This window comes from Ictidomys tridecemlineatus, chromosome 8, assembly GCF_052094955.1.
Source record: "Ictidomys tridecemlineatus isolate mIctTri1 chromosome 8, mIctTri1.hap1, whole genome shotgun sequence".
In the NCBI taxonomy this organism is placed as follows: Eukaryota; Metazoa; Chordata; class Mammalia; order Rodentia; family Sciuridae; genus Ictidomys; species Ictidomys tridecemlineatus.
The window spans coordinates 128,859,446-128,876,522 of record NC_135484.1 but is presented as its reverse complement, the minus strand read 5'-3'; the positions used below and the strand labels follow the sequence as shown (position 1 = coordinate 128,876,522).

Below are 17,077 nucleotides of genomic sequence, written 5' to 3'. Positions count from 1 at the left end.
AGCTAAGCAGTAAAAAAGGTTTTCCAAGAGTTTGAAATAAGAAGGATGGGAAATATGTAAAAATGCAAAAAGGATTTATGTTCAATTGCAATTAGTTATTGAATGTAAAGGGTACTATTCCTAGCTGTCATAGGGGATTTCCATAACAGAAATACGAACTATGAGTAGCAGGAATTACTCAAGGAATTTGCAGTCTATGGAGGACTCCATACACTTAAGAGAAAACAGTAAAATACAAAGTAACGGGCTGGGGTTGTGGCTCAGTGGTAGAGCGCTCGCCTCGCACGTGAAAGACCCTGGGTTCCATCCTCAGCACCACATAAAAATAAACAAAATAACGATATTGGGTCTATGTATAACTAAAAAATATTTTTAAAAAAAGTAACTAAGAGGGTCAAACTCAAATGAGTTATTAGCATCGCGAAGATCTTTTAAGTACTCCCTTCCCTTCTATTGCCTGCACAGGCCGGCCTTTGCACGCCCTCGGATCTGCCCCTGGGGACCGTTACCCTAGACAGTCAACGCCTGAGCTGACCAGGGTGCAAGGCACAAATCCAAATCCAAATCCGTTAGTAGCCAGGACTTTCACGTACGCGAACGCAGGAGGAGCCCAAGTCACTGTGTAACGCCCTGGAGAAACAAGGTGCTTTGGTCCTCTCAGTCGTCTGACCATAGAGCTGTCAGACCTCCTGGATTCCTAGAGAGCTCCCGGAAGTGCCTTTGGGGCAAGATGCGTGCTGGCCGGTGTTGTACCTCCACAGGTTTGGAAGTTGGTGGCTGTAGAGGCCTGGTCCAAGAGTGTTTTTCGTACTGTTTTCTCCACTCCTTTTCTTTGTGTTTGCCCACCCTTTGCAGCCCCCTGACCCCACCCCGCGCAGCCTCTGGAACTTGCGGTGAGTACCGTCGGGCTCCAGGCCGGAGGAAGGGGGGTCTCTTTGTGGCCGGAGCAGGCCGCAGCTAACGACAGGCCGGAGGGGTCCGGAGAGGGCGCCTGTGCGGTGGTCGGCGACTGGGGCTGAGTCTCACGCTGAGGGTCCTCTTTAGTTGTTATCTCAGGCGGAATACAAGTCCCCAAACTTTTTGTGAGGTAACCTGTTATGGGGGTTCGCCTTCTTCAAAGCTAATCGTTTTGTGGTATAATCTTGCCATCGATCTTATTTATCTTAATATAGGGAATTGCCGCGCGTTGTCTTTTATCCGACTATTTCCATGGTCTGAATTGTTTTTTAACTTAGTAATTTTACTTTTTGGTCTCAATAAAAACTTTTTTTTTTTTAAGATGTTTTGTTGTAGAAGCCCCAGTTATCCATTTTTGCTGTTAGATTATTCTTTTCTTTGATGGTGTGTTGACTGAATAATTGAACAAAAGAAACATTTCGACAATTTCAGGATAGTATGGTATCTTATTCAGAATAGTTTATTTAATTTATTAAAGCTAACTTTAGTAGATGCCTGAGAACTCTTTGGGAGGGTCTCATTTCCAAAACTCAAGTCAATAATGAATAATTTTTGTCACACTACTGTGAGTGGAACCACCATTTCTAAAAACATATTTTGTTGTTTGATTAGTTCTTTTGAGCACATTTATGGAAGCGTCTGTTTCACAAATGCACACGTTTTGAATTTTTTTGTGCATAAATGTTAAAAGTGGTAGGTGTTAAAACATTTAGCTAACACAATCTAAGATAACCAAAACAAAGTGTTTCCTTTATCTACTTTTCTTAATCTTGCATACCATGCTAGAGTTGGGTTCCCTGTAGAAAGATTCTAAAGGAGAAGAGCTATATTACTTATTTGTTAAAAGACTCCTTGGCAATATATTAGTTTCCTGAGGCTGTCGTAACAGTATCACAAAGTTGATGGCTTAATGATATAGAAGTTTATTCTTTGACAAATAGGGAAACTAGATATCCAAAATCAAGGTGTCATCGGGACTGTACTTTTCAAGCTTCTGGTTTTTACTACTAATTGTTGGAATTCCTTGGCTTGCAGCTGTGTAACTCTTGTCTCTGTAATCAAATGGCTTTCTTTTATCTGTAGGTCTTTGAAAAGGAGGCCTCTTAAGACATGACTGCCTCCCTCTGTGAGTATCTGACTCCCTTCCCTTAAAAATATACTAGTCATGTTGGATTAAAGACTCACGTTATTCCAGTATAACTTCATCTTAATTTGATTATATCTGCAAAGACCCTAATTCCAAGGAAGGTCATATTTACACATCCCAGAGGTTAGGATGTCTCTTTTCTGGGAATACCATTCAACCCCCAACAGGTAGCATGTGAAACATTAATGAGAGAATGAATAACGAAAGATAAGAAGACCAGTTAACCACAGCAACCTTAGGCAAGAGATGATGCTTATGCCAAGGATAGAAACCAGAGATATATGTCCCACAAATACATAGGGCCATGAAATTAGACTCTTTTTGGACCTCAGATTTTTGTTTCTAACCCTTTTATAACAAACCTAGACATATTCTCTGTTAGGTATTATAAATAAAATAAGGTAATGTTCTTTGATTCTATTCATAAGATAAATCTGAATCCATGAGGAATATACATTTTAAGTTAGGAAGTAAAAACTCCCTAGCAACTAATAATCTTCAGTAATGGGAAAGCAGTATACATTTTTATAGAGAGAGATAGAGTAGTAAAGAAATAACTTCCAATTCAAGTGACAGTGTTTTCTCTTACCCTTATCCCATCAGCTCCAGAGGGGCTGAGACAGGAGGATTGTGAGTTCAAAGCCAGCCTTAGCAAAAGCAAGGCACTAAACAACTCAGTGAGACACTGCCTCTACTGTGGCACAGTGGTGGAGTGCCCCTAAATTTAATCCCTAGCTCCCCCCTCCCAGTCCCTCTGTTCCCCTGGTCTCCACCTCTCCACTGCCAAAAGAAGGAAGTTTGAAACAAAGGTGCCGATAAAGGTTTATACAAAGTCATGGTTTCCCCCACACCCAGATGAAGGTTAGTGCTAGATATCTAGCCCAGAAAGTTTCTTCCCAGGGTAAGATCAGAAACTCCATCAGGAGAAGTAGATCCTGGGCTTGTATGTTGGGCAATGAGTAATAACAGAAGGGCACTAGCTATGCTGGGCCTCCTGTCCCTTAAAGGAGGCTGGATTTGGATTTGCAAGACAAACCTTTAACTTACTTCAGGAGGGAAATGTAGTTCCTGTCTGTCTCAAAGCCATTGATTTGTATAATGAATAAACTACTAGTACATACAAGATTGAGTAATTTCAAATGTATTATGCTAAGTGAAAGACTGAAAAGAATATTTACTGTATTTTATTTATATTTTAGAATGTTATTGGTGTGTGGGATTCAGTTTTTGCATTTAGATGTTCCTGGAGCATTCTGGTTTCTAGGAGATTCACTGTTCCAAAAAGAATTCTGAAGCTAGACTTGAGGTCCAAAGTAGATTAGTCTTGAGATAGGAAGGAAGTTGGGTGGGCATGGGCATTGATGCTAAATGTTAGGTAGAAAAAAGGAAAGTTCTTCCCCTTGAGCTAGATTATATGGAAATTAGTCTTATCAATGAGAGAAAGGTTGAAAAAATATGTAGAAACAGTGTAGTGTAACTGGTGAAATAAAGAATGCTAACAGGGGTTAAAGGACCAGCTGAAGTTAAGCACAGAATTTCAGTTAGTCCAAGTCTCTATGGTTTCCTGCTTTGTTTAACCATCCTCCAAGACCCTACAGAGAAAGCAGAAGGAAGGGATATTTCCAGGGTGGTTTTGGCATGACAGAAGCTTAAGGAAATGTAAGGAGTTATTGATGGAACATATACATAGTTGAGCCATTAAGTCTGTGTCTTGGGGGTGGAGCTTGTTAAGCTGTCTTAGTCATTATGACTCATAACTTGCTTTAACACTATTTTTTATTTTCTCTTTCTGAAGAAGTATTCTTGAGGCCTTCAGAAGGTTCTTATCTTAAGAAGGAAAAGAAGGTAGTAAAAACAAGTTTCCCGAGTTTTTCTGGCCCTAAATGGCTACAGAATCAAGAAAGCTTTCTTCAGCCCCATCTCCACCTGACCAGACTCCTGAAGAGGACCTTGTAATCGTCAAGGTAGAGGAAGATCATGATTGGGACCCAGAATCTAGCCTGCATGAAAATAACCCTCCTGGCCAAGAACTATTCCGCCTACGCTTCAGACAATTGTGCTACCAGGAGACTCTAGGACCCCGAGAGGCTCTGATCCAGCTCCGGGCACTTTGCCATCAGTGGCTAAGGCCAGATTTGAACACCAAGGAGCAGATTCTGGAGCTGCTGGTGCTGGAGCAGCTCCTGACTATCCTGCCTGAGGAGCTGCAGACTCTAGTTAAGGAACATCAGTTAGAAAATGGAGAAGAAGTGGTGACCTTATTGGAGGATTTGGAAAGACAGATTGATATACTAGGACGGCCAGTAAGTTGAAGTTGTACATGCTGTGATTGTGGGAGTCCTGGAAACTGGGTAGTTTGTTTTTGTAAAGAGTATAATCCATACTCTTTATAATATGTTATTATTATAACATCCCTATACAACTGTACTGTCCCTGTTTGCCAGGTGGGAACCTGAAAAATTTAAGATGGGAAGCTTAAATTATCTTTTTAGGAGCACCCAAATAATTAAAAGATGGATCTGAAGTCAGAACTCGGTGTCCCTAGTTCCTCATCAAAAATGATTTTTGCCACTTTATGGCACTACTTTAGGTAGTAGTTTTTTTTTTTTTTTCCTTCCCCTTGCCTGGGAGCATAAAATATTGGTGTTCTGTGTAGTAGTAAGGGCAAAATCTTTTCCCTAAGGACTGAGAAGAAATGCCTTTCTTTCAGTCTAGTTCACATGATTGTATTCTTTGCTACCCCTAGGGAAAAAAAAGAAATCCTACTGTTTCTTCCCAAAGTGTGTATCCCTGAAGATAGGCTGTTGGTCCTCTTATGTTGTTCACTTCATTTCTCAAAGGGATTTCTTATAATCCAACTGTCCCATTGTTTCTAGGTCCCAGCTCGAGCACATGGACATAGGGTACTCTGGGAGGAAGTGGTTCCTTCAGAATCTGCACCAGAACCTCCAAGTACTCAGCTCCAACCTGTGATAACCCAGCGTAAATCACAGGACAGAGGTGAGGAGTCAGATTTCATAGGAATGAAAAGACACATTTGGGACCTGTCTAGTTCCTAGAAAATCAGAAGCTAGAACTACTATTTACAGACCAGCTCAATATCTGAATTAAATTCTAGATTTCAAATGCAGGCTGTTAGTCCTAGTGGTAAACTTATGTACAAATTAAAGAATTTAGAGATTTTTAAGTAGTCACACATTTCTATTACCCCAGTGTATTTACAACATAAACATTTTTGAGATTTTGCTCATATCATAATACATCACTTGTGAATATTGAAATATGCATTTCCTCAAACATGTGCATTTTGTAGATAACTACAATAAATTAAACACAGTAGGAATGTAAAAATGATATATTAATCTTGTCCATAGTTCATATTTTGCCTATTGCCCCAATAATTTTTTTTTGTGTCCAGTCTAGACCAAAACAAAAAAATACAATTTTCTTTAGTTCCCTTTAATTTGACATAGTTTCTCATTCTTTCTCGTTCATGCTCTTGACAGTTATGAAGAATACAAATAAGATGTTTTGTAGCACAGCTACAATTTGGATTCTTGTAATATTTTTCTCATGTTTAGGTTCAGGTTGTATATATTTGGCCAGAACACTTCAAAAGTGATGTTGTATTCTTTTCAGGGGTACAACATAAATTTGTCCTATTGGTGATGTTGTCTTTGATGACTTAATTAAAGTTATTCTTGCAAGGTTAATCATTGTAAAGTTACTGATTTTCCCTTTGCATTAGTAAATAATTTGTGGAGAGGTATGTTTGAGTTTGTGTAATCCTAATCCTCATCAAACTTTTGCTTCTTAAAAAATACTAGTTTTGGTATTCATTGATGCTTCTTTACTGAGTGATTACTAAGCTGGTTAGAAAAATTATGATTTATTTGTTTAACTGTCACTCCTTCTACGTTTATTTGTTGTTTATTTTAAGAGAGCATTTTCTTCTTTTGTTATAGCATAGACTCATAAATTTTTATTTATCCCATAAATATTCTGTTATAATCTTTCAATTGATGCTTGCATCATCTCAGATTTGGCCAGAGTAGGCCTCATGATTCTGACTCCTGTAGCCTTTTGACATTTCACTGTCATTTTTTGAGAATTTCCTTACTTTCTTGAAGAATAATATGTTTTAATCTCATTTTCCCCTGCATTACATTTTTTCTTTATTTATTTTTTAGTTTTAGGTGGACACAACATCTTTATTTTATTTTTATGTGGTGCTGAGAATCGAACCCAGTGCCTCACACATGCTAGGCAAGCATGCTACCGCTTGAGCCACATCCTCAGCCCACATTAAGGGTATCTTTTTTTTTTTAATTAATTAATTAGTTAATTAATTATTTTTGGTGGGGTTCCTTTTTTTTGGAACTGGGGGGTCGAACCCAGGGCTTTGTGAATGTAAGGTAGACGCTTTGCCACTGAGCTACATCCCAGCCCACATTTTTCATATATGTGGTTTATAGTTCTTTATTTTATGTAAATGAATTTTAATATTTCAAAAGAAGCATAGAAACTCGATTACTAGTATAATTCTTACCTGAAGAATAAAAGCCTATTACTCAAGACACATCCTATGTTTAATTTGGTAATAAGTGGTCTCATATCTACTGGAAGTAGAGACTGGCAACTAAGATACACATTTCAGAAAGGTAATTGAGTTAATAGAGATAGATTGTTTTTCATTTTTAGTTTGCTAGGAGGTTAGGACTTAAAGGAGTACTATTCACAAGCACAAAGATATTAGTTTGGGTGATAGAGAAAGAATTGAAAGGGAATTTCTATTAGGAAACCAGTATGCTTTTTCCTTTTTTTAATTACAGGGGAAGAAGTGGGGTTTGAAATAAGGGGCATTTTACCACTGAGCTACATCCTAGTCCTTTTTATTTTTTATTTGAGATAGGATCTTGCTGAGCTGAGGCTGGCCTCAAGCTTGTGATCTCCTGCGTTAGCCTCCTAAGTAGTTGGAATTATAGGTGTGTATCACCACCCTGAGATCCACTTTATATTTTTGAGCATGACTTTAGGCTGCATTTAAGGACATCAAAGTACAGGTGTTTTGTGGGCAACTGTAGGTATGAGCCCAGTGTCTAAGATATCAGCATTCTACATGCAAAATCTTCAGCATGCATATATGCTGAAATACAAATAATTTGGAATGGTTAAATACCAGCTCCCAGACCCATAGGACAAGACTGGTCTCATTTATAACTCCTTTCTCCTCAGCCCTGTCTGCTTCCCAGAATCCTACCTCTTCCCAAAAAGGAAGTTCCAGAGACAAGGAAGTAACAGCTACACTTCTCACAGCAGGGTTCCAGGTACGTTGCATGTTCCTTCTCACTAAATCCCCATAGCTCTGGTTAGCATGTGCCCTAAATTTGGACTGTCTGTAGTAGTACCTATTCAAGAACTTACCTGGACTAGGGTTGTGGTTGTGGCTCAATGGTAGAGTGCCTAGCACATGTGGGGCACTGGGTTTGTTTTCAGCACCTCTCTCTCTCTCACACACACACACACACACACACAAATAAATAAATAAAAAATAAAGGCATTATGTCCATTTACAACTAAAAAAAATTTTTTTTGAAAAGAACTTACCCAAATTCTTTTGCACAGTGATAAATAAATTTAACAATGAATATAGCCTATTTCCCTTTTCCCAGCTGTTCACATCCCTTTTCACGGTACATTTCCATTATTTAATACATTGGTAGGTCTCTCTTACATTCTAGACTTGGGCTGTAAAAACACTTGTATGCCCCAAATGAGGATCTTGTTTTGTTTCAGACTTTGGAGAAGATTGAAGATATGGCTGTGTCCCTTATTCGAGAGGAGTGGCTTCTTGATCCATCACAGAAGGATCTGAGTAGAGATAATAGGCCCGAGAATTACAGAAATATGTTCTCCCTGGGTAAGGAGAGCTTATGAATATCATTTAAGTTTTTTTGTTTGTTATATATGTGATATCTATGAGCTTTCTGAGAAATATAGTTGAGTTGAAACTCAGGATTCATCAGAAAGGGATACAACATTAAGCCTCCTTGAGGTTTAAAACTTACTCTAATACAGAAATTCCTCATAGTTTGTACCTGGGTCTTGGTCCAGTTGGAAATTGACATCTCACTAGTGCTCTCTTAGTTCATGTATTTTTTTCCTCTCAATTCTTGTAGGATCCTGACATAGATTCTCACATAAACCTTCCTTTTCATGAATGAGGCATTTGCCCATTTCTGTGCCATTCATTAAACCTTTTAGTAGTTCCATGTTCCTTCCCACTTCTTACTTGATTCCTTCCCAACTCCTGTCCCCCATCAGTAATCCTCTTTTTTTGTTCATGGCACCCCTTCCCAATTAACCTATGGTACTTCTGTGTGATCCTGCACATCTTCCCCCTGTTATAAGCCATTTTGAAGGCTAAAGTTTTGTATTTACTTGTATTATTCCATATATATTTTCCTTTTCTCCTATCTTCAATTCCTTTCTTCCAGCTTAGAGAATAGGAAATAACATTGGCTTAATGTTTATTATGCTTTTATTTCAGGTGTTGAGACCAGGAATGAGAACAAGGAATTAGCTTCAAAACAGGTAATATCTACTGGAGTACAACCACATGGAGAGACAGCTGCCAAATACAACGGGGATGTTATCAGGGGTCTTGAGCATGGAGAAGCCCAAGACCTGGGCAAATTAGAGAGGCAGCAGGGAAATCCCACACAAGAGAGACGACATAAGTGTGATGAATGTGGGAAGAGCTTTGCTCAGAGCTCAGGCCTTGTTCGCCACTGGAGAATCCACACTGGGGAGAAACCCTATCAGTGTAACGTGTGTGGTAAAGCCTTCAGTTATAGGTCCGCCCTTCTTTCCCATCAGGATATTCACAACAAAGTAAAACGTTATCACTGTAAGGAGTGTGGTAAAGCCTTCAGTCAAAACACAGGACTGATCCTGCACCAGAGAATCCACACTGGGGAGAAGCCGTATCAGTGTAATCAGTGTGGAAAGGCTTTCAGTCAGAGTGCAGGTCTTATTCTACATCAAAGAATCCACAGTGGGGAGAGACCCTATGAATGTAATGAATGTGGGAAAGCTTTCAGTCATAGCTCACACCTCATTGGACATCAGAGAATCCACACTGGGGAGAAGCCCTATGAGTGTGATGAGTGTGGAAAAACCTTCAGGCGGAGCTCACATCTTATTGGCCATCAGAGAAGCCATACTGGGGAGAAGCCCTACAAATGCAGTGAGTGTGGGAGGGCCTTCAGTCAAAAGTCAGGCCTTATTGAACATCAGAGAATCCACACTGGAGAAAGACCCTATAAATGTAAAGAATGTGGGAAAGCTTTTAATGGGAACACTGGCCTCATTCAACATCTGAGAATCCACACAGGGGAGAAGCCCTACCAATGCAGTGAGTGTGGGAAAGCCTTTATTCAGAGGTCAAGTCTCATACGACATCAGAGAATCCACAGTGGAGAAAAATCTGAATCCTTAGGAGTTTAGGAAAAGCTTCGGTCACAGTTTGAACATTTTTCAACATTAGACAAACCACACACTGGTGGAGAGGTCTTTCATTTAGTAAAAAAGGCAGAAAGTTAGTCATCATCATTTAGTAGCAGAATTTATAGTGATATCGAAGATAGAATAGCTCTTCAGTAGTTTGGGCCCGGTGCCTTGACACCCAGGTTGATTAGCTTGATTGTTTTTGGTGATATCTAATGGAGTAGAGCTTCCAACAGCCTAATACTATCTTAGAAATTTAAAATAGCATTAGAGCAATTTATTTGTCATGGCTTGAGGCACTAAACTTTGTCTTTTGGGTGAGTAACTATAGTTTTGAGAGAGGCTGCTACTCCTAATTCCTCTGCTTCCCATGGCCTGTGATCCCCTTCTCTCATTTATTCCCCTCAAGGTGCCCTTGTACTGCTAATCTGATCCAAGAAACTGCTGCAGCATCCAAAACAGCCTCTTTGTGAGATTTATATTTATATTTAGCTTTCTGAGATCCTAGTTCTAGGGAAATTTTACAGACAATGTTTTTCTTTTTTTTTTATTCTAATGTTCCTTCTAGTTGATGAAAATCTATATTCCCATGCAAACTCAAAATGCTATATTTTTAACAGCACTCCAGCATTTTTCTTCATTTATCACCTTTACTGACTCCACTAAATCATTGAGCATCTGTACGTATCCTTCACCACCCCCAGTCCCAGTACCTGTGTCAGCAAAGGAAGTGGACGCATTAGATGGTTGTGAGAGTGATGCAGAGAAAGAGGTGAGTGGAGGCTCAGCCTGGCTTTTCTTGAGCTTGGATAGTTACACCTTGGTGACTTCTGATTCTCCTTCCACCTCCCCACTCTACCCTGATACAAAAAGTATTTGCACTCTCTTAGTTATGACATCACATAGGATAAAGAGGAGACAGCTGATGCTTGAAGAAAGAATCCTTAAAAAGAATAGGCATCATCCCTTCTGGCCCATTACAGTGCCACTCTCGTAGGTTCCTATCAATCTTCATCAACTCCCTGAATAGATTGTCTGTCATTCTTATCATTACTCTGGACCTACCTCCTTATACGACCTCAGCACCTCATTTATCATTTCTCATCTGTTAATTCCCATTTGTTTGTATGACTTATATATCCACAATGGTAATTTGTTAAATACCTTACCTCACAATTCCTCGTTCTTCTGAGTTCTGATGTTGTCCATCAGTAATCGTGTCTGTAATCTACCAATAAAGACACTATTAAATTTATCATCACCAGGCATTGTATTTCATCTTTCAGGCTTTTGGTAAACCAAGGGATACTGTGTAAAGTAAAGAGACTGATACAAAGTAACGTGCCAAATTTGATGCATTCTACATAGGATGTCCTTTAAACTAGGTAGTTTACTTATTCTAAGTACTATATTCCAAGAGTTCTATTCCTCTAAATATTTGGAACATTCTTAGAATTCTCATTTAATAAACCATACAAGAAAACCCTCTATTAGTCTTAGTCTTTTATTTCTTTTATTCACCAGACTTTGAATTGAATAACTTGCTTTTCAAAATTAACCTTCAAACTTGAAATTATTAATTACATTAAGTCTATTCAGAAGACAGTTACATGGGTTCTGATGAAAACTCCAAGAGAAATAATGCAGTTTCACACTGTAACAATCCTGAAAGAGGATAATAATCATGTTGGTTTATGATTGATATGTTAAAAAGCCAATCATAAAACCTTACCTCATAGATGTACAACTTTGGAACAATCAGAAATTTCTTCTCTATAACATTCCTCTCTACCTCCCTATAGCCCACCTTGAGTATCTACAACATGAAGATTATTATCTGCATTTATTTCATTAAACCATCAGTACCTTCATATCACCAGTCATCCTAGTTTGCTTGGTTAACTTCTTCAGAACAGTTTATTTTGTTATCCTTTCTTTTCTTCTCTTTTGGTACTAGAGATTGAACCCAAGGGCACTTAGCCACTAAGCCACATTCCCAGCCTTTTTAAATATTTTATTTAGAGACAGGGTTTCGCTGAGTTACTTAGGGCCTTGCTAAGTTGCTGAGACTGGCTTTGAACTCCTGATCTGCCTCAGCCTTGTGAGCTACTGGGATTACAGGTGCACCACTATGCCCAGCTCTTCTTATTCTATTTTCTTATTCTCTTTTTCTTTCCATTTTTTTTTTTTAACATATAGATGACCATTCCTAATTCCTGTACTTTAAATTTCAACAAACCAGAAACAAGTCTGATTGTGTCTAGATCCTTGCTTTGTTTCAGTTGTGCCTTACCCTTTGTAAGATACTAATTCTGCATGGCATCAGTGCTACTTTGTGTGCATAGGATGGGTGTGTTAGAAGGAAAATACACATTTATGCATACATATGTATGTACCCATACACTCCTCTTACATATTTTAGGAAAACACTTGCCTTCAATTCTAAAACAAAGCTCTTTTAACCGAGCAACATAATAAAATGTTTATAAGTATACTAGCCAATGTTTCTTTAGATATCAGTACCCAGAGTAGTGTGTAGCCAGATTACTTAAACCTCAAAATTACTAAGCATCTGGCAGAAATTCAGAGAAAAAAAAAATAGTACAACTAGGAATGTTAGTGTTATACTGGGGTGAATTTGAGAAAAGATTGTCACTTGAAAGAATTATCAAAGCTGATTCATCCTGGTGTGATGGTGCATGCCTGTAATCCCACTGAGGCAGGAGAATCACAGATTCAAAGCCAGCCTCAGCAACTTAGACCCTGTTTTCAAAAAATGAAAAGCACTGGGGGTATGGCTCAGTGGAAAAGCACCCTGGGTTCACTTCTCAGTATGGCCTCCCCAAAAATGCTGATTCAGCATATTATATAGAAATAGCCAAGTGATTTAAGATTAGATTCTTTGAAGACATAAGTAAAAGTCATTCTTTGTCTCAAGTTCTCTTACCACTCAAATATTTAAAAAAAAAATTTTTTTTAGTTGTAGATGGACACAATACCTTTATTTTTATGTGGTGCTGAGGATTAAACTCAGTGCCTTCCACATGTGAGGTGAGCACTCAACCATTGAGCTACAACATCATTTTGAACTTTTAACTCTGAATTACATATATTATGCTCCTTTATCTGCAGATTCTGTTTTTATGCTCTTAATCTGAAATGAACTATTCATCAGTGCTTTCTTTCATCCTCAGTTTCTAGTTTTAGGAACTGGCATGATAAGGTGGTTCTTCCATAACTCTTTTGCCATCCAACATAGTCCAAGGAGAGGTATCTTAGGTTTCAAAGACTTTCCCCATGAGGCAAGGTAGCAGTGCTAGAATAGTTGATTCACTTACGAAACTGCTTAGCTTTACTCATGGTTCTAAGTCTCCATATAATAGCTGGCATTTATTGAGTACTTTATGCCAAACCCTATGTTAAGCATTTCTCCTGCTTATGATAGTTATTGTTATATGCTCTATTTTATAGATAATTAAAGAGGCAGAGAAAGCTGAACATTAAAAGACATGTATCCCTGGTAATAAGAGGTACTGAGTAAATGCCAGCATAGGTACTGGTATAATACAAATTCATTATAATAACTGGAAAATTGGTTGAAAAATACCATTTTGGTTTATACTTTCTTTAAATGTTGGTTCTCTTGATGCTTTTAGTTCTTGAAAGCTAAATTATATAAATAAAATCTTTAAAAGAGTAACTGGGAAAATAAAGTAATAATAACTTAGATTCAGACACATTTCTCCAAATTGCCTAAGGGAAAGTAGAATTATGGAGGGAAATGAAACCTTCAGTGTTCCAGGCTGGGGAGATAGATTGCTAGGATGACAATTGTAAGTTTATCAAAAGCATGAAATGTAAAGAACCTTCAACTTCTTTGCCCATTTCCAACAACCATTTTGTTTCTCTTCTCAACCCTGGTTTTCCAGATATCATTCATTTTTTAACCCATTTTCTCCTTGATTTATTAGTAAAATTTCTCCTTATTAGCTTTCATACTCACCATATTGAAATGTCCTTAGACTCTCCAGTGGATAAATAGAAAGGCTTTTTTTTTTTAACTTTTTTTTCTTATAGTTCTTGTCCTTTTTAGTCTCCTTTATCTTTAATATTATTGAATCTCTCCTGCACCTCAGGGATACTCTTCTCCTTTGATTTGTGGGATCCTTTTAGATTGTTTTTATTCAATATCTGGCTTTTCTTTGTTAGTCTCTTCATTTTTCCTCCGTTCGACTGAAAATAATGTCTTACTGCTTTTTCTATATCCCTATTTTTGTCTTTTGTTTTCTTTGTGTATTTGAGTGGCTTCCTGTTTCCCACCCTGAGTGCCATCTCATAATTTTCGGAATTTTCCAGTTACCTGTATAACTTGATATTTGAAAATAAAACTCATCACTCTTCTGAACCAGTCTCCATTTTCTTTTCAAATGGGCATCATTGCTTAACTGCTTTGCCCTGAAGAGACTCATTACCTTTCCTATTTTTTATCCCAACATTGGAATTACCTTTTCATCATTTTTTGCTCTCCAAACTCCTTATCCAAAGTCTTGTTGTTGGCTCAATTTTTAGTTGATGTTCTCTTTGAATCATGATCTTTTACATTTCTGCCATCCCTTTATGGCTTTCCATGAAGATCCACATAATGTAAGGCCCAGGTACTGTAATTCTTTCTTTTCAATTTCCTGGTCCTCAGAATTCCCATCTTGTATAAATCTTCTAAAATGATCCTCCAAACTCCATTTTCATAATGATTTATTGTTTATTCAGTACCCAGCAAGTAATTCCTGTCAGAACAGTGATGTTCCATTACACCATAATGGTATAGAATGGTTCCAGAACACCATAATGGTGTTCTCCATTACCTTGCCCTCCATACCTAAATGCCTTCAGTCTTCATTATTCCCTAGCATGTTCGTCTTGATTCACCACATTTAAACTTCCTGTAGCCTTCTACTGTTGTCTTAAAACCCTTGCCTTTGTGCCTTTCTCATGCTGTTCTTTTTGCTTACATTAATCTTTGGCCCCTGCTCATGTTCATCAGTCGCTTCAAAGGCTTCCTTTATATCTTCTGAATGAGCTCTTCCTAATTTGACTTCACTTCACACTGAGACCTCCCTTATTCTGTGCTGTCTCAGCATTTATGTTTTGAGTTTGTACTGTGATCCATGCACTTACTAATATATTGCTCTGTAATTATTTTCTAGCATACTGTATTGTAGTTTCACATTTGTATTTATTTTCAAAATTACATTGTAAGCTCCTTGAGGGCAGGAATCAGTGACTCTCATGTTTGTATTGCTGCACCCCCTAGTGCCTAGTACAGTGCTGAGCACTTAGGCGTTTAATAAAGGCTTGTTGAATTATTGTGTGGATTATTTTGGGTACTATAGGAATTTTTAAGTAGTTTTCAAGGATGTATCTTACTGGCTTTTATGCTCAAGAAGAAAAGAAGATCTGCTTGACTTAAGAGTAAAGCCAAAAAATCCAACTCTAAGCGAGTATGGTGAAAAGTTGAAGTTTGAAGCTGTCCGTTTGCTTGGCAAGACTTATTTATGGGTAAAGAAAGAAAATAGGAAACACTAAAGACTATTGTGTTAAAGTTATAATTGTAAAATTGTTTGAGAATAGGCTTTTGTATCTCAGGTTAGAGCTTCAGCAGTTATTGGGAGATATTTAATGCTTTTTGGTTGTATCATTGGTAGAAACCTGGGATGCTACTGGTATCTAGTGAATAGAAGGCAGGGATGTCAAACATACATTCCCAGGACAGCATCCGCAGCAAAAAAAAAAAAAAAATCAACCTCAAAATGTTTAATACCAAGGTTCAGATGCCTCACTTTATTTATATTTAGGGAAATGGAAGAAAGAAGAGATATGAAATACTAGCATTACAACTAATGAAAAGTTAGCTATACCAAGCTTTAAAAGAATTTTATGTTTACTTTATGGTAAGATTATTGAAGAAAACAGAGACTTAATGTTTGTAATTCACAGCAACATGTATCAGATATTGATAACAAAAATTTAATGCATTTTTTTCATTGAAAGTAATTGTATTTATGGGGTGTCATTTCAATACATGTATACAGTGTGTAATAATCATATCAGGGTAATTGGTATATTGTCACTTCAGGCATTTATTAATTTTTTGTGTTGAAGACAATCAAAATACTATTAGCTATTTTGAAATAGTCAATTTATTGATGTCAATAATATTTTCTACTGCTATAGAACTAGAAGTTGTTTCAGGACTGGAGATGGAACTCAGGGGTAGAGCACTTGCCTAGTATATGTACAAGGCCCTAGTTGCAATACCCAGTACCATAAAACAAAGAGAAGAGAAAAAAGCACTCCTATCCAATTGCACCCCTGTGTCCCTTGTGATATTTTAAGTTACTTCAACATCAAATCTGCCAACATCCCTATTATAAGCATTGCAGAAGTAAATCTAATTTAAGCCTTCACATATGGGCTCATTACCATAGCATCAAAGGTCGGGGCTATCTTCAGTAAGGAGAGAGTGCATAAATTATCAAAGATTTATCTTTGGTCACAGTATACAATCCTCAACAATCCCTCTGGTAGCCACTAAACAGGAAAATTACTGACTCTCCAAGAAAATCACAAACCAGAATGTCATTTGCTACATAAAACCCATTCTCATAAAGTTTTTAATACATCCTTTATGAGATACATCCTTTAAACCCTACTTAGAAGGCACAAGTGTCGGAGGAAATGTGATTCCCTAAATTAAATAGTAAGCAAGACTTTAAAAACTAGTCTTTTTGCAGTTCAGTGGTACTCTCAAATGGGTTTAGAAAGGATCAACTCTGGGGTTAGAAATGAGTTTGTGTAATGCATCAAAAAATAACTATTACTTTATTGAATTTAAATAATCATAGTCTAACGAATGGTAAGTTTAGGTGTCATTCAGTGTTCTAATCCATTATTCTGAAAGTGGAGGCCCACAGAGGACACCTGACTTACCTGAGACACCTATTAAGTTAGTACAGGTGGAACTCGAATCCAGGTTTCCTGAAGCTTTTCCCCATTTCACTTTTGGCTGGTTATACCCCAAGGTTGTCCCTATATTATGTTCTTATTTCAAGTTTTGCCATAGGATGGATTAAAACTTGGTGACTGCACCTGAATATTTCATTTTAGGAAGTTTCTTATGCCCAAACCGGCATACTGAGTGTGGTGTCAAGTTAAATTCCTTCATAAATAAATGAGTAGCCCAAGAGATTTCTGCAGTAATGGAGTTATGTTTCTATACTCACGCTTAGTCCATCGTATGGAAAAAGAACACAGGATATACAGTGTCGACTATCAGGTAACTAATAATGAAGACAAGATGTTGTGTCGTCCCAGTTGTCCATTTAAGGGGATCCTACAGAGCTGCACCAGAGACATTTCCCAGCTGCAGTGCCTTTAAATTCCAAAAATCAAGGGTGGTCCTACTCA

At 37.8% G+C, this 17,077-nt stretch overlaps 1 protein-coding gene across 1 annotated transcript; it reads left to right on the top strand.

The window, feature by feature from the left end:
- Positions 1 to 735: 735 nt before the first annotated feature.
- Zkscan8 (zinc finger with KRAB and SCAN domains 8) lies at positions 736 to 14,977 on the top strand. The gene is made up of 7 exons (XM_013365124.4): positions 736 to 893; positions 2,041 to 2,083; positions 3,900 to 4,407; positions 4,981 to 5,104; positions 7,340 to 7,431; positions 7,901 to 8,024; positions 8,655 to 14,977. Exons 3-7 carry the CDS (start codon positions 3,988 to 3,990, stop codon positions 9,611 to 9,613), a joined length of 1,719 nt encoding a protein of 572 aa, XP_013220578.1. The 5' UTR covers positions 736 to 893; positions 2,041 to 2,083; positions 3,900 to 3,987; the 3' UTR covers positions 9,614 to 14,977.
- The last annotated feature ends 2,100 nt before the right edge of the window (positions 14,978 to 17,077 follow it).

Coding starts and splice junctions, on each gene's coding strand:
- Zkscan8 (XM_013365124.4), top strand. CDS start 3,988: ATGGCTACAGAATCAAGAAAGCTTTCTTCAGCCCCATCTCCACCTGAC. Junction 4,408..4,980: donor TTGATATACTAGGACGGCCA/GTAAGTTGAAGT, acceptor CATTGTTTCTAG/GTCCCAGCTCGAGCACATGG. Junction 5,105..7,339: donor GCGTAAATCACAGGACAGAG/GTGAGGAGTCAG, acceptor CTTTCTCCTCAG/CCCTGTCTGCTTCCCAGAAT.